The sequence below is a fragment of the Schistocerca cancellata genome, chromosome 5, assembly GCF_023864275.1.
Source record: "Schistocerca cancellata isolate TAMUIC-IGC-003103 chromosome 5, iqSchCanc2.1, whole genome shotgun sequence".
Classification (NCBI taxonomy): Eukaryota; Metazoa; Arthropoda; class Insecta; order Orthoptera; family Acrididae; genus Schistocerca; species Schistocerca cancellata.
The window spans coordinates 505570807-505593480 of record NC_064630.1 but is presented as its reverse complement, the minus strand read 5'-3'; the positions used below and the strand labels follow the sequence as shown (position 1 = coordinate 505593480).

The following is a 22674-nucleotide window of genomic DNA, read 5'->3' as shown; positions in this document are numbered from 1 at the left end:
GCAAGGCGCCATTAACCATTTCTAGAGAGAGTCTCACTTGTATCCTCAAGAATGCTGTATACAAATGATGGATTAAAGTTAAGTATTCCAGCAGCTACGTACTTTTCTTTATAGCATTTATTACGTATCCTGTTTCAGACTTAAGCAAGCCTGCGTGAATTAAACGCGTGCCTTTCGGTTACCCGTCACTGTGGACTGGCTGTCTTGTCAGTCCACTACAATTACCAATACCAAAGAAAAATAAAACAAAGAGCACAGTGCACATTTGTCAAAGGTTTTGGCAAATGTCACTGCAGTTGACTTTGTCTACATGGAAAACAGAATAAAAGTCTAATAAGAAACACTGGAGTGGGAGATAAAAGGAAAGCAACACAAATTTTGTAAAGAAGTATTATTTTACATAACTGAATAAAAATTATACCACCATTAACTTAAAAGTTTACTTCACCAAGATAGCATATACTGAGTAGTCACCCTTATTAAGGTAGTAATAATTATACGGCATTGACTGCTTACTGCTTTGAACTGCTGTAAACACAAACTTGTAATACATTATCTATGTCATTTATTTATTACCTAGATATTAATACTTACATTCTGTTGAAGCGGTCCAACACTATTCTCCTGCGAAGAGCATTCTTTGAATGCAGATCAACCAGTGGGATAAAATTTCCACTGGACTCATTTTCTTGTGAACTATCTTCAACTGAAGAGTCCTCATAAGCAGTTTTTCCAGCAAAAAATGCCCTAACCTTCAACTGCATTTTCAGTCCCTCTTCCTTAATACTGGAATACTCTGGTAGTGGTCTCAGCTCCTTATTCTCCTTGGTAATTTTATTGTCATAATTAATATCTTCCAGTTCCAATAAATTGAGTTTCTTGCATATAGCAATGTAACGCTCTCGCATACCTGGATCCCAAGAATCACTCTCAGTAGGTTTGAAGTAATGAGTTATATCCTTGTCTGCAACCATTTCCTTCATTCTCTCCTCACCAAAAAGAAAGTACATTGAGTCAAGTGTAAACCATTCTCGTACACACTTCTCAACCAGCAGTGTTGTTAAAGGAGCTTCTTCTTGTTTATTAATATGTAGTTTGGTTGCTGAATGTTTATCTAAACTTTCCTTTTTCTCTTTTTTCCGAATACTTGTGTTTTTCTTCTTTACAGAGTCTTTACTATCTTCTGAAGTTGTTTTTTTCTCCTTCAAACTTTCCATTTTAGCACCGAGGCTATGATAATCCAAACCACTTTGAATTTCAGCACCACTACACTCATTTTTTGTCAGTGTTACTCTTTCAGCCTGTTTCAATATATCCTCTTTAATTTCATTAACTCTAGCATACTCATTCGCATTTACACTTCCCTTAGATACATTTCCATTGCTTTCTGAAGGTAAATTGAGATTTTTACTACTTTCAGAGAGAATTTCATTAAATTCTGTCTTCATTACACATACATGTTCATTTGTAGTGTTTTGTAATCCTGCATTTATTTCAGACTCTGTTAATATAGCACTTAAATTTTTGGAATTGTCATCTTTCAATTGTGTTATTTCATCCACAAGACTTTCTTGTTGAAAGTGTACCTCATCTCCAACCATGCCACTATAAAATAAAGGCGTAAAGAATTATGATTATTTTTTAAGAAAGCTTAAGGGTTAAATATCTAAAATTGTTCATATACATAAACAAATTTAGAACATAAAAAACAACTAGTGTTATCTTACCTTGATTTACTCATTGACAACAGCTTGAACTGTGGAATTTCTTCTTTGTCACGCAGCCAAAGTGGACTTGTCAGAAGCTGATCCTTTAGATATTTTGCTGCCTTGTAACAATGATTACTGCAGAAGTTCTGTAAAATTACAGAATCATAGCAAATTATCATAATCAAAATCCCACTGTATGGCTGATTATTATTCTCATATGCTGTCAATTACTATCACAAATGTTTAATTGAAGATGGCAATTATTCTTTTGTAGTTTCTGCACTATGACAGATTAAGGCTGTGATGTCGTGAGCTTTGCTGGATATTTCAGTACTATGTGATAATTCTAATATGACACAGTAAGTGACACATTTATTTACAAAAACACTGATCTTGGCATGAGTTGGGGAATCTATGTTTCATACACATTAACAAACTGACTCATAACATTGAGTGCTTCTCTTTAAAACAGAACAAGTATTGCTCAGAAATGGGTTTTGCATTTACTTATGGCCAGCAAATGTGGTATCTATTTTGCAAGAAACCTTTTCATGATTTATTGACAACTATACAATACTACATGGTGCACTTTCTCACTTTGTGGAAATTACTCACTGACACATCACACCAAATTACCAGCTGGCCACTAGCACTTCCACTGTCAATGGTTTGTTATATTATTAACATCTTTCATTTCTGTTATACCAGTCCTATATGTATGAATTCTCATGTTGAAAAATGGAAGAAAATGGACAATCATGTTTGCAGTTCTGAGACATCATCCATGGGGATCATCTTCAAGAGTAGTACGTTACTACAGCCATATTTGATTTCATAAGCCTATTTCTCAGTTACTGAGAATGAAGCAGCAAACTAATTATACACCTGCACCTACTTTGGATACATTTACATTGGCAATAAACTGCCCTAAACTGGTATTCCAGTTTATCCATTTGAATGATTCATAAGCATTATTTTAAAAAGCTATACAAAAAAAAACTATTCTGGAGATCAAATTGACACACTGCAACCATTTTTCTCAGCATAAAAAAAAAAATTATGTATTGTGGAGATCAAAAAGCTGATGAGGGCTCACACACATGCACAACAACTCCTGAGGATCCATAGCATTAAAATTTTCTTCTACATAGTTTCTAGACAAACGCTGACTATAATAAAACCATGACTCCCTATAAATTACAATTTTTGATACCACTGGGCACAGACGACAGAAACATGTCAAGGCCACACAACAACAGACTGCACAGTCTACATAATCCACCATACAAATATCCCAATTATTCTTTACAATTCTAAGATCCTAAGTTAAAGGTTGAACTTTAAATTCTCAATCAGCATGTCATATGCTTTACATGATTTTGAGCATCATATGCCAAATGTTTCTTACTTTTAGAAAAATGATTTCACAAAATTTTTCACCATTTATTCAAAATGTTTTTTATTAGAACAGTGAAAGTATCAGCCAGTTTTTTGTTGACTAACACAAAATGTACCTGTGCGCTGTCAAGAAATGAGTACCTAAGAATGACTCTACGTAAACAACATGTAACATCAAGAAAATATCACACAATTGGATTTTCAGGCAACAGTACAACCCCAGACAACACAAAAACTGCACACAGGGGTACACTAAACATTCCGAATTTTCCTGGAATGATCGTGATCATTTCACTCATCTTGACAGCACACAGCTTCTGATTGAAGTTGAAAATACCAAAGTAAATTAATCATAGAAGATACATGCATTACTAACGGCAACAGAGAAGAATAAAAAATAAATGATACTTAGTAGCTGACATTACATCAAATCGCTTTGCAGCGTGTAAATCATACTTTACGATAAAAAAGTAAGGATACATTTATTTCCCAAACGAAGCTCTGTCTGTCGCAACAGCATCTGTCCACCAATGGCAACAACATTACCTTATGAGTCATAGGCAATTCTTAAACTGACACCAATGAAATGTTAGACGGTAAAAGCCACAAATATCAGTAATTATACTTATGATAACAGTTCATTTCCTCCCATTAATTTTTATGCCTTGTTCTTTGGTTCTGAAAGTTTTCTATAAAGTTCCATATTGACCCATAACAAACAGAAGAGCATACAGAGTATCACACAACATCTGCGGGGAGTTCCTAGCAAACAGAACACAGCATGTCACTGTTAATGGAGATAAATTTGAAAATATTGAAGTAGCTTTGAGTTTACACCATGGGAGTGTTAGAGAAGGATTACTTTCCCTAGGGTAATATAGCTAAGCTGTTGATTTCAAATATTTGCAGAACCATGAAAGATATAACACACTTTTCCCACAAATGACTTGTGAGAAAATCCTCACTAAATGGATATGAGACTCTTTTTATAGGCATATTAATTACAGAGATATTGGTATCAACTTCACATTTTCAAATTGAATTATATAAATTTCTGCTGCTAGTGTCATAGTTCTAAAACAGGCAAATTCAATGATGTTTCACTCTTCAAAACCCAGTTGGCAGTTTCGGAGTAATGACAATATTTAGAAGTTATGATTTATCTGTTTTGAAAATGAAACCAATAGTGTTGTGTGGAAGTTCATGATTTCATACCCGAATAAGGAAATATCTCATGTTGGATAAGAAAAAAACAGAGTGTCGCACTGCCGCAATACCAGTATGAAAGGGGCATAGAAGGAATGTAGCTTTTATTTTGCCTCTGTCATTCATGTGCCTTGTGTACTGTGTAGGTAAAAAAACAAAAGTTTCTTTCACAAACCGAACGAAACAAGACATACTACTTTTTTACGAAGAACGCAGAAGGAACATGAAGAGAACAGCTGAGTTGTATGCACAAACGTTTTCCAAAAGACTGTGCCCAACAATAACAGCTCAGAGAATGTGCAAAACATTGTTATAGAAAGGACACTGGAATACTACAAGGAGAGTAAGAGTGAAGATGGTAATGAAGGTGTAAGCAAAATAAATGTTCTGGCAGCTGCTGCCCATAATTGACACGACAGCTCCAGAGAAATTGTTAGTGCTTATGGAATAAGTCAATTCAGCATTGTTAGCAGTTTGCATGCAAATAGCTACCATCCATATCATATCACTTCACCAGCAGATTAACCAGTGGGATAGCAGAAGACACATGGAATTCTGTAGCTCGGTTCTGATGCGACATTTGGACAACAGATCTTTCTCCATAGAATTCTCTTTCTCAATGAAGTTAACTTTACAAATCATAGAAAGCTGAATGTAATAAATATGCATTACTGGGTGATTGAGAAATAGCAGAAACTGAGGCATGCTGAACATCAGAGGCAGTGGAATGTGAACATTCTGTGCAAGATTATTGGAGACTATCTGATGGTTCTTATTTCACTGAATAAACTTCCATATGGGTAAAAGCTAGGAATGTGCTCACCCAGCTCTTTCCAGGTTGTTGGGTAGGACATGAAAGAACATTGTCAAATGGCCAGCACATGCACATAATTTGATTTAATTGAACTTTTTCTCTGAGATAAAGATGAAGTCTTTGCACATGTTCTTATGACCTAAGAGGATTTTAAAAATCACTGTTGCAGCAGGTACAATACCACAATTTCTTTTTTCCAAACCCATTCAATTTTTAATGTGCATCTTTTTTTTCAAGGTTCTGGCAGAAACAAAAGCAGAATTTTTATTGTAGTTGGCTAGTCAATCATCCGTAGATGGCATGTATCCAGTTATTGTACCAATCCAGCCACATTTAGCCAAGTGTGGTTAGTATCAGTTTTAAATAAAAGCTTTATTTTGTAAATAGACTCTCTTAGCTGTGTCAAGCTGGAGCACCCCAGCAGCCTGATGCGACAGTTCTATCTAACAGCACATACTTCCACATAAGATTGGTAGTCAATTTCATGTTCAAAACAGATAAATCCTATGTTTTAAACATTTTAATTACTCTGACATTACTAATAGGATGTTGAAGACTGGCATGCCATTGAATTTGTCTCTTTTGGAATTACAGTACTAGCAGCAGAAATTATTAGAGTTCCGTTTGAAAAATCAAAGTTGATACTGACATATCTGTAATTAACATAGCTATGAAAAGAGTCTATATGTCACCAAGTGAAACTTTTTTCATGCTGAATAATCCTGTATACTAATGGTTTGGTGGATAATGTCTGAAGTTCCAGGAGGCTGTTTAGGCTGTAAGCTCTTATACAGTCACAAGTTAAAATTTTTTTAACAAAATGCAGGTAAATCTACTGAGGATTGACTCTTAGTGCTGGGATTAGCAAAAGTAGCATACTGCAAATAAGTAGGTAGGAAGGCTCATTATTGCTTTCTTACATCAAACACTATCACTGGAGTGTGAGTCACTAGAAGAAATCCTGGTGTGTTGTGTACCCATGGGGGAGGTAGCTTACAAAACCCTCATTCGACTGGTTCTTGAGTACTTCCCTGTAGTCTGAGTGCCTTACAGATAGAATAGATGCAGGAAGTAGAGAAGATCTAGTAGGTTAGAAAGTGTCAGAGATGCTCACCCAACTCCAATGGCAGACACTACGAGAGAGGTGTTGTGCATAATAGTGTGATTTACTGTTAAAATTTTGAGGGTTTGCATTATGAAATGAATTAACCAATATATTGCTTCCTCCTATATACATGTTTTGAAGAAGGTAAAATTTGAGAGATTTGAACTTATATGGAGGCTTACCAACACCCATTCATCCGGCACCCCATGTGTGACTGAAGCAAAGAAAGAGCAAGTGTAGTAATACACAAAGTGCCCTTTGCCACACATTGTTAGGTAGCTTGCAAACTACATATGTAGATATACGCAGATATAGGTGTCTGCCATTTAGCGGTCAGGGACGTATGCATGAGGAGGAAAGACAGTGCCCAAAACAGTTTATATCCCATAAATGGAGAGGTTAAAGAAATCTTCAGAGAGAAGAGAGACAGCTGTTTGAATATTAAAAGCTCAGATGGCAAGCCAGTACTAAGCAAAGAAGGGAAGGCTGAAAGGTGGATGGCAATATGGAAAGGCTTGAAAATAAATAAACTTGAAGACAATATTATGGAAGTGGAAGTCGATGTAGATGTAGATGAGATGGGAGATGTGACATTGCATTGAAAGACCTAAGTCAAAATGTGGCCCCTAGAGCAGATGACATTCCTTCTGAATTATTTAGATCCTTGTGAGAACCAAACATTAGAAAACTATTATACTTGGTACACAGGATATATAAGGCTGGAAAGTTACCATCAAAATATAATACAAATGTAATAATTCCAAAACCAAAGAAAGCAGGTGATTATGAATATGAATAGTATTGAGATAACGGTTTAATAGTCACAAAATTGTTGAGGCTTTTATGGTCACTTGTTGACATATTGTCTGTTGGAGTTTAGCTCGGGATCTTTGGAAACGTTTGTTGAATGATTTTTCTGACATTTGTCAGTACAAGTGGTCGGCATTGTCAAAGATTTACTCTCCATTGCTGCTGGTGGACTAGAGTCAAGAAGACAGTCAGATATTATATGTAACTGTTTGGGTTCGAATATGCGATGCAGTACTGACTTACCTTAGAAGATAAATTGAAAACATGAGAACCTGAATTTATAAAATTTGTAGATTTAAAGGGTGCTTTTGACAGCATTGACTGGAGTACACTCTTTGAATTTCTGCAGACAGCAGGAATAAAATACAGGGAGCAAAAGATATCCACAACCTGTACCAAAACCAGACTGCAGTTATCAGAGTCGAATGAAATGAAAGAGGGGCAGTGGTTGAGAAGGGAGTGAGCTGGGTTGTAGCCCTTCTCACATGTTATTCAATCAGTACCATGAACAAACAGTAACTGAAACCAAAGAGAAATTTGGAAAGAGAATTTAAGTTCATGGAGAAGAAATAAAAATTGAGATTTGCTGTTGACACTGTATATCTATCAGAGACAACAAAGTACTTGGAGGATTATTGGAAAGGAATGGAAGGTGTCTTGAAAGAGAAATTATCAGATGAACATCAACAAAACTATAATGTGAGTGATGGAATATAGAAAAATCAGACAACCTAATACCGAAGGAAATTGATTAGAAAATTAGATACTGAAAGTAAAAAAAAAAGCATGATGTCAGAAGTATAGAGGATATAAACGTAAAATAGCAACAGCAAGAAAAACTTATCTCAAAAAGTGAAATATCTCCACAATGACTATAATTTAAATGTAAGGAAGTCTCCTCTGAAAGCATTTAAGCATTTGTCTGGAGTGTAGCTTTATATGAATATGAAATGTGGACGATACACAATACAGACAAATTTTGAGGATTAGCTAGTAGATCAAGTACCTAATCAAAATGCACTGAAATGTTGAGGAGAAAAGAGCTTTATGGCACCACCAGTCCAAAAAAAATTATTAGTTGATAGGATGTATCTTGAGGTACCAAGGAGTAGATACTTTGGCAAAAGAGGGAAGTGGAGGGGGAGGGGGGGGGGGGGTACAGAGGGAGGCTAAGGCTTGACTACCATAAGAAAGTTCAAGTGAATGTATGGTGCTGTAGTTATGCATAGAAAAAAAGGCCTGCAAAGGACGGACTCGTATGGAGAGCTGCAACAAGTGCTATTTGGCATGAAGAACACAACAACAAAAACTATGGTAGTGTTTAAATTAAACTTTAAATTGATAACAGTTTTCTTTTACCAGGCCACTTAATGTACTTAGGGAATTTGTTCAATCAGCTACTTAAAAGATGCATTGCCTTTGGATAGGAATGTTTTTTAAGAGAGAGGAGCAGCTCATCTGACAAATAATTGGTTTGTTAAATGTCTTGCTACAAATGGTCTTTGCTGATTACATAGCTTTAGAAAAAGGAAAGTGTTTCCCAGAAAACTGTTAAGCCCACCTCACATGGAGTAACATCCACTGCCAAGTTTGCTAGGAGGTGTGCACGACTGTCAGCTAGCAGATGGGGATGACATCTACCTTGCATACTGAGCCTCTCACCAAATGTATGATCTGGCATGGAAGCTAGCTGGCTGGCTTGACTGTGTGAACAGTAAGGTGTGCAAGCCTGCCAAATTGCAATCTTTCTCAAATGAATGTAAATAAACTATTCAGTAAAAAAAAATTGAATCCTTGCATATCTTATAGCTTCATTTGTCAGTTTCATGATGAACTGTCTATCATTTTGTTAATGGTCATATTTATTATGATCTTTGAGAATTAAGTAAACTACTACAAGAATTTTGGAAAGTTTGCAGTGAAAAATAGACATCGCTACCAATTTGCGTTAAGTGCATCTTAGGTCATATGTTGCTGCATATGAAATGTAGCTAACTTCTTGAATTTTTCTTTAAACTTTGACGGATACTGTCATCTACCACAATTTCTAGAAAAATGATCATATGTTAAGCACTTCATCCCGAACTTGTGTGCCAGCAAAAATGGCAGAACAAAATATTCACAAAATTCCTCAGTTTCAGATACCAAAACAAGATTTTGGAAAATGATAGTACGCAAAGAGGAGAGTATTCAATCATATGGTTAATGTGGGAAACTGCAATATTTAGCACAATATTCAAGCAACTATAGATTTTTTTCCAATGAAATAATGTAACTTTAAACACAATCGACAGCTGATGAAAAGAGAATTGCTATGAGTTTGGAACAACATACGTGAAGAAATTACAGTCTATTTTTATACCCAACCATGAACATTTTCATAAACTATTTATTGACTTGTCTTTCCATCAGTTGCCGTTTTGTGATTCTGTCTAAATTTTAACTGAATTAGAATGTAAGAGAGATGAATATTTATGAACTCTACGGTTTTTTGGTGAAAGAAGCAGATCTGAATGTGAAGATAAGGGAACTTACGTATTACTCAGAACTCTTCACTGATAACATCTCCCTGAAGAAAAATTTTAAAAATTAAGAAGTCTGGCAAAAATAAATCACTACTTCTGTTGAAATTTTAATGGTATCCTATAACCCAGTGTGTTTTTAATAATGAATGATGTGCATTCATACTGGCCAAAAAATTTTATTTCTGTATCTCAATGATCTGAGAAATATGAAAACATTTAAATTCGCAAAATCCAGTCAATTACACATCAAGGTGTAAACAGATTACCAATATCTTCGACAAACTAAAAGATGTTTGTGATGAAACAGTATAATGCTTCATTCTGTATAGGGAAAGGGAAAAAAAAAGATGACATGCTATGTGCTGTTAACTATTTTCATTTTTCTTACATTACTGAGATACAGAAATAAAATCTGTTGGGCAGTTTCAATCCATATCATTCTTATTAAAAATACCCTACTGAAATTTCAACAGATGAAATGATGTATTTTCCCCAGACTTATTTTTCTTTAAAGGAACATTATCAGTGACGAATTTTGTGTAGTCATACTGTTTCTTTCACCAGCACAGTTTATAAAATATACATTTCACTAACATTCTAATGCAGTTGACATTGTGACAGAATCACAAAAAAAAGCAACTGATGGAAAGACAAAAGTAAATGAAAATTCTCATTCTCGATATAAAAATAAATTTTAATTTTTTCACATATATTGTTCCAAACCCAAAGCAATTCTCATTTTACCAGCTATTGAAGGCACTTAAATGTTACACTATTTCATTGAAAAACTTCATAGGTGCTTGAATATTGTGCTAGATATGGAAGTTTTGCATATTAATCTTATGACTAAATACTCTCCCCTTTGCTTACTATGATTTCCCAAAATTTTGTTTCGTTATCTGAAACCATTAGAGAGTCATGAAGAATTTTATGAATATTTCATTCTGGGTTTTTCACTGGCACACGAGTTCAGGGCAAAGTGCCTTACATATGATCAGTTTCCTTGAAATTGGTGACAGATAGCAATAGTCTTCAAAGTTTAAAGAAAAATTCAATATGCTATCCATAATCATACACAGCAACATGTGACCTAACATGCACTAAATGCAAATTGATAGGAATGTCTATTTTGCACTGCAAACTTTCTGAAATTCTTGAAGTAGTTTACTTAATCCTGAAATATCACAATAAATATGACCATTAATGAAATAATGAGCAACTACGAAGGCTTTCCCGGCGTAATAATTGATAATATTCTTCTCGGGTATGCAGCCGGATCATAACGTTATGATCCGGCTGCATACCCGAGAAGAATATTATCAAATAATGAGCAGTTCATCATGAAGCTGACAAATGAAACTATTTTTCCTTCACAGTTGTTTGAGAAAGACCGTCCATTGGTTAGTGGGCGCATGACATTCTGTCTCATCTTCAGAGTTAACTGGTGTTGTCCGAGAGTTCCTGCCCCTGTAGTCTGTGATGCCAGATGCCAAACAGGGATTCTGACTGGCCAGCGCAGGTAGAATTCAGGGACTCTCACTAGGCTTCACAAGAAATTAGCACCAGAGCTATCACAGAGAACATGCACAGCTCCCTTCAGGCCAGCCGGCCAGCAGATGTCTGAGTCCACATGGGAGCTGTCGTGTGAGCCGGCAAGTAAGATTGCAGTGAATCTTACTCCATGTGAGATGGACTTTACCTATTGTTGGCATGTGTAACCTTCTGAATGACTTAGTGTCATTTCATTTGAACCAGGGAATGAAGGTGAAGAGTTTTTAACATCTAGTTCATCTTACAGTCACCAAGAATGGAGCACAAACCCATTAAGAAAGTATTAGAGAAAGAGTATAAGCTAAAAGGGGAACTGAACCCCACTCCTGCCATAAATGAGTTCATTGTCATCTAACTTAATCTGCGAAGCATGAATTCCAGGGCAATCTTGCGTTATGATCTAATAGAAAATCAAATGAAGCAAATGCTGTATATTATGTATGCTAATGACATTGTTCCATTTAGGATATGAAATAAAGATTCTTCAGAAAGTTAAAGCACCTTACAAAAAATCTTGAAAGCAGGGGACTGAAAATAAGCAAAATAAAGAAGATTGTATTGTATATAATTAAACTAAAAACAGGTCAAGGTAACTGAAGGGATTGGCAGAAGAAAGTGATAGCCCTCAGGAGCACATTTTAAGATACTGCATATTATATGCTGAGTTAAATTCAAAGATAAGAACAAAACACAATTACACAAAATAATTTATACAGTAGACAGGGAAATACTATCTACCAGCATATGGTGCATTTGAAAACAAAAGAGATAAAGTGATCAGTCTAACACTTAATAAATTGACGGATAGCACTTTCTTTCACTGACCCCTTCAATTAAAACCTTATAATGAAAATTGAGAAAAATAGCTTCAGTAGAGTATCAATAATGTAATATCGAACATTCTTCTGGCTAGCAATTTAAATCTTGTAGGAGGAGTGCTGCTTCAAATTTGCAGTCACCAATCAACACACAGGAGTTATAACTTTAATGCTGGAAAAGAAATGCAAGCACAGAAATTTCTTGTAAATAAAACATGAATAGGGATTCAACTTGTGTGAAACAGTCTGAAAAAAACATGCAGCTTTACTTTCAGTAAAGTAGGTATATTCAACTACTCGAAGGTCCTCTTAGTGAGTGGAAGCCTGAAGTTGTTGGAAACTAACTTGTCAGTTGCGAGTTTTATCAATCCAACAAACTGGGTTCTTATCCACAAAGGCCTAGCAAAATTACAAAGACAACATTACGGTGCCTGGTATTCTGATGAAAGAATATTCACCCCTGTCTCCCCAACATGTGCATGTGTGAAATGAGTGGCACATTGGATTAAAATGCAAAACATTATCAAATCACATACTGCACTGTGATGAACATTAATGATGAAATTTGCTAATTTACATGCTCAAAGTCTCTTATGTTTGCCCTTATGGGAAACATATGCCAACCTTAGAAGAGTAAATTCATGTTAAATGAAGGAAGCAGTAAAAAGCCTTTCTTTGTGTTCTCTCTTCTCGACGCAACCCCAAATTGCACATATTAAACCATTATTGTGGTTTGGACAGTTACCTTTCTTTCTGTTAAGTCATAAACTTTATTCTGTGTTGTGCATATCTTATACTGTTGATTTGGAATGTTCTTCAAAATACCATTACACAAAGGGTATCCGCAAAGTTTAGTGATTGCCCTTTCTTCAACTACATCTTGAAAGTGGGTATCACTAATAAATTTCAACTGCAACAGAAAAGAAAATGTGTTTCACATTTAAGTATAAATTTCCTTTCATTTTTATAACTTACTATCAAAATTTTGAGGTTACTGTACCACTGGCATTTTCATTACAATACAGATGTAAAAGCTATCTCAATAACAGTGTCACAAGTAGTACTTTTCCAATAACAATGTAGACATTTCTTCAACTTTTTATGTCAAATACATGCTCAACATGAGGCAGCAGATACATATTGTATCTCAGCTTCAGAGCTTTTCTTTACTGTGAGTTTACATACATTGTCCAGGTGTGCTTACAAATGCATACCCATACATAAATTGCAAATGGGGTAGTCAAATTACAACATCAGAAAAGGGAATAGCTGCATGAGAAGCAAAAGCTGAAATGCTAGTGCAGTTATCTGATCTTTGTGTTTGTTTGCCTGAAACCCATCACTCATCTGCAAGTTAGTGGTTGCTTGTTCTAATTTTCTGAAGATTTTAATCTTTGAATATGTATTATCATAATACTTCTTATATTTGCTAGTCACAATATGATAAAGTATTACAAAATACTCTCCAGAACATTACAATGTCTAAAATCTGACAACAATAGCCATACTTATGGTACACTGCAAAAGCATAACATAAGTACTGCAAACAGTTTATTTTGTAATGTAACATGGGTTATTCATGAAAATGACCTATGTTCCACTGAGGATATTCACACTGGTGAAAGATGGTCATGTCTCTTATAAACATTTTGTGTGGTGGGAAAAATACACTGTGAGCACCGTGATCTGTGACTTGTGCAGAAGATGTGTATGCAGTGACACAACACAGCAGGGGCATGGTGCGGCGTTTGGTGACAGCAGTGGCACTTGCTGAACGAGGACATTTATGCCTTGGTGATGCCCCTTTAAGGTGTCATGAGCACCTCACAGAAAATTGACATACTACAATGTAAACTTCAAAGACAAATGAAGATTGTAAATCTTAGATCTTATGATGAGTTTGATGTGGTGATTGATGTACTTGAATCAATTTGGACCTGACTTCACAACTGATGTACATAATTGAAATAATTCAAAAGATTATCATTGAAGATGTGTTTGTCATTCAGTATATGGTTGTAGTGAGACACACTCCTACAGCATCGCCCTACCTGGAAAGGAAGCCAAGAGGAATAAATCTGTGTGTGACTGTGGTACAGAGTAGTCAGACCATGAGAACAAGGACAAAACAAAAAGGCAACCATACTGGAAGAAGAATGGTGTTACAACCAAGTCCAAGTACGTACGTACACACACACACACACACACACACACACACACACACACACACACACACACAAAAGAAAGGAAAACACTGCAATTTATCTTAAAGTAACTGACAAAGCGAGATCATTTGTTAGATGGAACACAATCATTTCTTCCTGACAAATGGGGTCGACAGAAGCGTCCGATCCCGCACGTCGGCTTTGACCCGTGACGTAAGGGTGTTGTCGTGTGTGACGTCATGACGGCGCGAAGTTTGGTTTGAGTGTGGCTGTCTCCAGTTCTGTTTTATCTTATTTTGTTTACTTTTCTGATCTGTTCGTTCTATCTCGTGAGATTTTTTTTTTAAATTTAAAAACGCTTATTACTTATTTTAATTATCTGTTTCCTCCAATTTCTGTTTTAGTTTATTATATTTATCTTTCTGATCTGTTCGTTCTATCCCGTGAGATTTTTTTTTTTTAAAAAAGACAAAAAACACTAATCAGCTACTGAAGCATCTTTATCTTCTATGGGTTGCAGAGGTTACGACCCCTGGGGAGGTGGGTGGGTATTCATGCATGGCTGTCTTCACTTACACGTTGTAGCTACGCAAGACGTCTAAATTTGTTTATATTTAGTTTGCCCCCCCCCCCCCCCCCCCCACCCAAAACACCCCATTTCCCGCACTTGTCCCGTTAGTGTCATTAGGGTTCTTGTGGAAAGTGTGTGTGTTTGTTTTTGTTTCCGCCATATTTGTGACGTCATGGGTCAAAGCAGACGGGCGGGATCGGACGCTTCCGTATTTCCGACAAATGTCACAGTCCTTTTTGGTTTTCTCATATCGATACTTCTTTCTGAGGCTGTAATGTATGAAATTCAACCTAAGTTTAAATATTAAAGTGGCAAAGAGAAAGCTAATCAGATCATACATAATCACAAGGAGTCAAGCAGTCATAATGAATTAGTATGGAACAGAAGTGGTACCATCATTAATTCATTAATCGTGTTCTGTAAATATAATCATGAATGAGAGTCTTCTGTGATGTGGAACAAATGAAGTTATACATTAACAGCAAGAAGTAGTAAACTATACTACCATCAGCTTATGAATACTCATAATCTGCTCACACCAATAACTATGTGAATTACTTTTACTTCTGGACTATTTCATACATGTTGTTGTTGTTGCTGTTGTTCTGTCTTCCATCAAAAGACTAGTTTGATGCAGGTCTCTATGCTAATCTACCCTGTAGAAACCTCTTTGTCTTTACTGCAACCTACATCAATTTGAATTACTGCAATCAAGCCTCTGTATCCCCCTATAATTTTGAACAATACATTTCCCCCTGTAACTACATTTGCAGTTAAACAAGTAAGTTGCCCAATACAGGTTACTTCTATTTGTTCATTGCTGAACTACACTAGACTCTTGCTAATCCAGTCATTCCTTGCACATACTGATGCTGGATTACTGAGTGTCTGAAATGTAGTTTAAATACACAGGGACTACACTTTATTAAATTCCAAGATACATTGCTTGTATCTTGTTGTCAGATAATGTACTCCAGGAAGACATCTATAGCTTCAGCAGCAGAAGTGTGATAAATCTTCAATCTGTCCTCCTATTACCTCTTCATCACTTTCATAATTACTTTCCTGTGTACTTTTGATTATTCCTTCAACTGTTAAAGTTTGGTTTATCTTGCAGTTTTCCACATTCAGACACTTAGTAATATAATCTTCGTCAATTTCTCCGTTAGGGGACACAATTAATGTTACATGCTGTTTCTGTTGTCTGTAGCCACAAGCTTCCTTCTCGTTCCTAGCAGCTAATGTTTTTTGAAGGAACTATCTAGGGAAAGAGGCTGGTTTCATCAGTACTGTAGAAGGCATCAGTAGTTAATTTTTCTTCCTCTACTTTCTTCCATTTCTTCTTTACAAATCATTCTGCATCTTTTTCATTATTAGGCAACTTCCCTTGTGACTATCAGCTAGGACATGCCAATTTGTCTTACATTTTTTCTTTTTTGATAGTCAACCTTCACGTGCTACAAACAAATTTCTGCCACAAAATTGTTTGTTAAATGCAACTGCTTTTTCATTTATTATCCGGCCACTGACCGGAACCAATGTTCTATGTTTTTGTACATGAACAATCTAAAAACAGATAAGTACAGTTCTTCATTCTCATTCTTTTGCATAGCCTTCCATCTTCCCAACTTGCTCTCCACTTGGGTTGGGTGTTATCAAGCAACATCATCTTTCTTTCTGATGCCATAATTAGTTGCCTGTAGAACACAGTAAGCAGCAGCAAGGGCTTTCTATGAAGAACCTCACTTCAACTTATCTAAAACTGTGAGTTTCTGCTTGAGGTATAACATAATGTGTTTCCTTTTAGAAGCTACGACATTGAACTGTAAAGAAGAACATAATTTCAAACACTTATAGCACTATTTACTATTGTAATTTACTAACACTTTGTTGTGCGTGTTAATTCACAGTTGTGTGCATCAGTTTTGCTTGAGTGACTAGAGGGCAGATAAGTCAGAGGCCGGACTACAGGGTGCCAGATTAGCGAGATTTTTGTATAGTACTGGGTGCACAAAACCATCATCAGTGGTATCCATACTGGTTGCTTAGCACATGCCAAAGACATCTGCTAAAAATATTCATGTTAGTATCTAATTATATACAGTTTTAATCAGAAAATTAATTTGGATATTTTATAAGTGTTAATGATGATGTGCTCCACAATCATACAGCCTGATGACAATTCTTTGTTATTAAATTCCCTCTTGATGTGATCAAGACCAGCATACAAGTAATAAATAAATAAAAGTAATCTTTATTGGGTAGTAATGTCATTACACAGGGAGAACCAGAATGCCACCAACAAACTGTCAGTTACAGATCTCTGAATTTGGAGGCAATATGTTGATAATTAACAAAATTTGTTGGTTGAGTATTTTTCAGTTCACCTCAATTGCTTCCCGCATGCAATGTGCAGATCGGATAGATGTGCCTGAGTCCACATCCAAAGCTGAGTACAGCTCTTCTGCCATGGCAGAACCTACATCTACATTTCCACTTCTAAGTCACAGTATGGGGAATGCCAGAGGTAAATAAGTGCAGGACTATAAAACCGTTCCTCCCTTTCTATTCAATTTTAAGGTTGCACAGTGGTACAAAGACTGTCAGTACCCTTGTGTATGTTTCAAATTCCTCTAACTTTACCATTACAGTCATTTCAAAAGCCATGTGTTAGCAGAAGGCGCATTTTTCTTGACTCAGTTTGGTGTGTACTCGTAAGTTTCTCTGAAGGGTTTACAACAAAAAAAGGACCAATTGTTAACAACTATAAAACAAATTTGCCCCACAACTTTTGATAATAGATTTAAATACTGACATGCCTACTTGGAACAGTATGTGTGACACACATCAAACATAGAATTAAGTAATTCAAAATTGCGCTTCATTCTCTCATAGAACTACATTATAGAGTGACAAATACAAACCTCTTGCATGTAGATTAAAAGACTAAAAGTGATTTGTTACTCTATGCAGGCCAATAAAAGCGACTAACCTAAAACTCACTGCTCTAACTAAAAGGAGGAGTACTCGTGGTTTCTGCTGTGGAAAAATTTGAAATTGATCTTTACAGAATCCTAAAACAATGACAACAAATAGTATGTTGCCACTTGCAATGTACATTACAGCTAAACTTTGCTATGAGCCATCCACGTGCTGGACACAAAGATTGAATGAATATGCCAAATGTTTACAAAGTAGTCCGATTTCAGTGGATGATACAGATGGGACAATGAAGAAAATCAGCAAGCAGATGGTTAGTAGACATACTAGACAATGTCTTGTAAAAAACAGTAATCTTTGCATTGTTGAAGTTCAAGATGTGATTGAAGAGAAAGAAAGCTGCCACATCAAACAGAATATAGCCCAGATACACTGCAACATGCAACAGAGAGACAGGTTGAACATTTCAACATAAGTGTAATACCACAGATGCAATGCTCTTACCATATAATGTGCCAGCTGACAATGCTGGGTAAAGGAGAGGCTTATCTGTAGTAGGCTACTCACAGACAGACAAACTGGCTGGACATTAAACAGAACTCTCAAAAGGAAAGATGTATTGAGAATGCAGTAAAGAAAGCAACATAAATTCTCACCAGCACTGTGTTTTGATATGATGTGTCCAAAAGACCACTTAAAAAAATAAAATAAAATAGACTGGAGGTACTGTGATCCACTGAGGCAGCAACAGTCAAAGACAAAACGATGTTAAGCACAATAATTCATATGTAGGACTACATTTTGGTTTGTGGTAACAAGACTATCTCCTGGCTAAGAGAACATAACTGGGACCATAGTACATGCAACCTATTGGTTTCAGTATACTTAAGTGATCATTAACTGAAATGCTACTAAGTATAGATTCTGGAAAAAAACTGGTGATCATCAACCATAATTGGTCATCAATCTGGATGAGGGCCTGGCAAATAACTAGTATAGTAAGAATCTTATACTTTATCATCTGATACAATAAGTTAGTGTGCTGATGGTATTATCATAGCTAAGATTTTATCGATATATATATATATATATATATATATATATATATATATATATATATATTTTAAATAAAGAATTATATTGCCTCTGGTGGTCATGAAAATGTCAAGAACATGGGAAGATGAACTTAGGCCCACTAGCGGTAATCTGCAATCAGTCACACAGGATGTTAAAGAGCACAGTAAGATAAAGCATAAATTCCCAGAACAGGATTGATCCATTTTTGTGATGACAATATCATCATAACTTCCTGGCAGATTAAAACAGTGTGCCAGATCAAGACTCGAACTCGGGACCTTTGCCTTTTGCGGGCAAGAGCTCTACAAACTGAGCTACCCAAACACAACACATCCCATCCTCTCAGCTTCTGCGAAGTTTGAAAGGTATGAGATGAGGTACTGGCAGAAGTAAAGCTGTGAGGATGGGTCGCGAGTAGTGCTTGGGTAGTTCAGTTGGTAGAGCACTTGCCCATGAAAGTCAAACGTCCCGAGTTCGAGTCTCGGTCCAGCACGCAGTTTTAATCTGCCAGGAAGTTTCATATTTTCATGTACTACAACAATAACAAGTGTGCGTGTTGAGGTGTAGGTACCATAGTTCAAGTCAGTTCATGGATGCCGAGACTTATTGAACAAAGTAAAAGTGATATCATGAGCGCAGTGGTTAGCACACTGGACTCGTATTCCGGAGGACAACGGTTCAAATCCGTGACTGGCCATCCCGGTTTAGGTTTTGTATGAGCTCCCTAAATCGCTTCCGGCAAATGCCGGGCAGCTTCCTTTGAAGGGGCATGGCTGACTTCCTTCCCCAACCTCCCCTATTTGATGAGACCTATGACCTAGCTGTTTGGTCCCCTCCACCAAATCAACCACCAATCAATAGCCTCTCACGAAGAGTTAGATTATATGAATGCACTTTAGTGTCATTAATGTACGTTTACGGCCATGTTGACTTCAAAGAGACCATACTCTTGATAGTACAGAGCAGTGTAATCAGAGTAAGAAATTAGAATTTCTACAGAGTAAAACAATTTAAATGACGATAAAACTCACACAGCCGGCGAACCATTCTTCATTGATATCTTTCTCCAGTAAACTTTCAACTATTTTTTGGGCTTTTGCATTACATTCTCTCTTTTTCTGCAACGTTGCTTCAAGGACCTCCTTGCTAAACATAAAAAATTGCTGAGTGTAAAGCATATTGCATTATATTGAAACATATTGCTAACCATATTTCAGATTTATTTCAAACAACCTCATACTCCTAACATTTCTCGGTAGTCCTGCACGCAATGCTGCTTTACTTTTCCCTTTCCCCGTGGTTCGCGTTATGTTGGTCCCCATACTTCCCATCTTCTCCACTTTAAATATCCGTAACTCTTCCTCCGCGGATTACAACAGAACAGCACTAGTACACAACTTCTTCCTCTCTGTCACAACATAAATACTGCGAAGTGCATTGTAAAAGACATGACACTCGTTCTCAAACATGTTTCAGTCGGTACCAGTTGAAGTACTCGCTGGGCACAAATCATTAAGTTTGGTTTTCACTTTCCTCGTGCATTCCATTTGTTCATCAAATTTTTTCAGGGATCGATGTATTTATTTATGTTTTTTTCTTATTTTTTTTACGGCTGTCAAGTGAAATTCCATTATCTTTGGTTGTTACACGGCTGCTTCGTACAACAACGTAGTACTGCACCCATGCACTGCGTCTACTATTACTCAAGTAGTAGTATTTGTAGTCTGCTACCGTGCGATATGCACTTTACGTGAGAGAGCATGCGAGTTTCTTGGTATCTGTCAATAATGTGCCAGACATAAATCTGACGTAATTTTCTATTGTTGTTTAGTGTTGTTTGTCGAATTCAGACGCGTTGAAATTGGTGAGTCGGGGTGTAGTGTGTCACGACACGTTTGTTCTCGTTGTAATTGTTGTTTACATCGTAATTGATGGAAGTTTTATGATGTCCAGCATATCAACCTATCCCTGAATACCAGTAAGAAATGAGCTTTCCATTTCGTGGTATTTATTACTTTGAACTGTTTTCTGAAAGATGGCAGGGAATGAAAACACGACGACTGTGCAGGTGAAGGTGGAGAAACCTGATGAGACTGGTTCCACGTCAACTGCAGAAGTTGAACACAGGTAATACTGATCGACATCATTTTTTTTTTTTTTAAATTATCGGGTTAAAGGAAAAACTCAGCATGAGTGAGAGGCGAGCTGGACTTGTCCCAGTAGAGCCCAGCGTGAAAAAAAAAAAAAAATTCTTAACAGTCAGAGATAAGCAGATTAATTCTTTATCGGTAACTGTCTCTCGGGGGTCATTGATGACATACCCAGAATCATTTACCTTTTGCTAGGAAAATGTTGCGTTGCTTTAACATTGATTTTTGTCCTTCGGGTAATGTTTTCATGAGTACTTGGTTCTTGGTAGGACTTCAAATTAACACATCGAGAATATCACTATTAGAATCCCTCCACAAGACATTCTGTTAAGCTTCTATCTACACTCTGCAAACCTCCGTGAGGTGCATGGCAGGGGTATGCCCCATTGCACCAGTTATAGGGTTTCTTCCTCTTCCATTTAGGTATGGAGTGCAGGAAAAATGACTGTTTGAATCCCTTGTACATGCAATAATTTTTCTAATCTTATCCATATGATCCCTGTGCGAGCAATATATAGGGGGTTGTTGTATATCCCTATAGTGACCGCCAGTTCTTGAAACTTAGTTAATAGACATTCTCGGGATAGTGTACGTCTATCTCCAAGAGTCTGCAGAATGCTCCCATGAATTAAACAAACCTGCGACCATTTGTGCTCCCCCTCTCGGGAAATGTTCAGTATCCCCTGTTAGCACTATCTGGTATGGGTCCCACACACTTGAATAATATTCTAGGTTTGGCCACACAAGTAATATGTAAGCAATCTTCTTTGTAGACTGATTGCACTTCCCCAGTATCCTACCAATAAGCCTAAGTCCACAACCTGCTGTACCCATGACCGAACCTATGTGATCATTCCATTTCATATTCCTACAATGTTACACCTAGGTATTTGTATGAGTTTGTTGATTCCAACTGTGATGCAATGATATTATAGTCATAGGATACTACATTTTGTCGTTTTGAGAAGTGCATAATTTTACAACTCTGAACATAAAGAGCAAGTTGCCAATCTCTGCACCATATTGTAATCTTGTCAAGATCTGACTGAATATTTATGCAACTTCTCTCAGATACTACTTCATTACAGATAACTGCATCATCTGCATAAAACTAGATTTTACTATTGATATTATCTGCAAGGTCATTAATATGCAACATGAAAAGCAAGGGTCCCAACACACTTTCCTGTGGCACATCCAAAGTTACTACTACATATGACAATGACTCTCAGTCCAAGATTACATGCTGTATTCTCCTTACCAAAAAGTCCTCAACCCAATCAGTTTTTGTTTGAACGCAGAAAATGTGTTTAAGTTATTTATATTGCTTGGGAGAGGGGTTTTGGAGACCTGCCCAGGCTTAATGGGGCAGGTTCTGGGTTAGATGGATGTTTAGAAATTGTTGGAGAAGACCAGTTGAGTTGATATTTTTCTTTTTGTAAGGTGTGATTGATTTTGCTTGTTTGCTGACTTTGTGTTTGGGAGTGATATCGAGTAGTTTGGGGTTAGATTTTTGTTTTTCTGGTGTGTGTGTGTGTGTGTGTGTGTGTGTGTGTGTGTGTGTGTGTGTGTTTATGGTATTTTGGTTTCAGTGGTGTTTTGTGAGTTATGTGGGTGTGTGAAGTTTGTGGTTGTGGTTTGGTAGTAGATGTTGACAGCTGTGGTTGTGGTAAAGAGAAATGTCCGATTCCACTTTTAGGAGTATTAGGTGTTGGTTTTTTAGTATCGAGAACTACGGTTGAGCTATATAGGTCATGAGGAAGGCTGATTCCACTTTTTGGGGTTGTAGGTGTTGGCTTTGTGCGATTGTGAGCATCGATTGAGCTATATAAGTA

General features: G+C 36.6%; 2 protein-coding genes across 6 annotated transcripts in view; one reads left to right on the top strand and one right to left on the bottom strand.

The window, feature by feature from the left end:
* LOC126187312 (putative RNA polymerase II subunit B1 CTD phosphatase RPAP2) overlaps window positions 1-20202 on the bottom strand; it is a 35763-nt gene extending 15561 nt beyond the window's left edge. Inside the window, exons 1-5 of one of the 2 annotated variants that reach the window (XM_049928311.1) lie at window positions 19923-20202; window positions 19721-19835; window positions 12682-12846; window positions 1728-1855; window positions 595-1605 (exon numbers count right to left, since the gene is read on the bottom strand). In XM_049928311.1, coding sequence (XP_049784268.1) covers window positions 595-1605; window positions 1728-1855; window positions 12682-12846; window positions 19721-19835; window positions 19923-20020 — 1517 coding nt within the window. In that variant the 5' untranslated portion in view covers window positions 20021-20202. The remainder of the gene's footprint in view (window positions 1-594; window positions 1606-1727; window positions 1856-12681; window positions 12847-19720; window positions 19836-19922) is intronic. The other variant, XM_049928312.1, reaches the window with a different exon arrangement.
* A 135-nt stretch (window positions 20203-20337) lies between these two features.
* Window positions 20338-22674, top strand: part of LOC126187314 (DNA-directed RNA polymerase III subunit RPC6) — a 104083-nt gene continuing 101746 nt past the window's right edge. The window contains exons 1-2 of one of the 4 annotated variants that reach the window (XM_049928315.1): window positions 20338-20553; window positions 20725-20816. In XM_049928315.1, the coding sequence (XP_049784272.1) occupies window positions 20725-20816 (92 nt within the window). In that variant the 5' untranslated portion in view covers window positions 20338-20553. Of the gene's footprint in view, window positions 20817-22674 lie in introns of all 4 variants that reach the window. The other 3 variants (XM_049928314.1, XM_049928317.1, XM_049928313.1) reach the window with 3 other exon arrangements.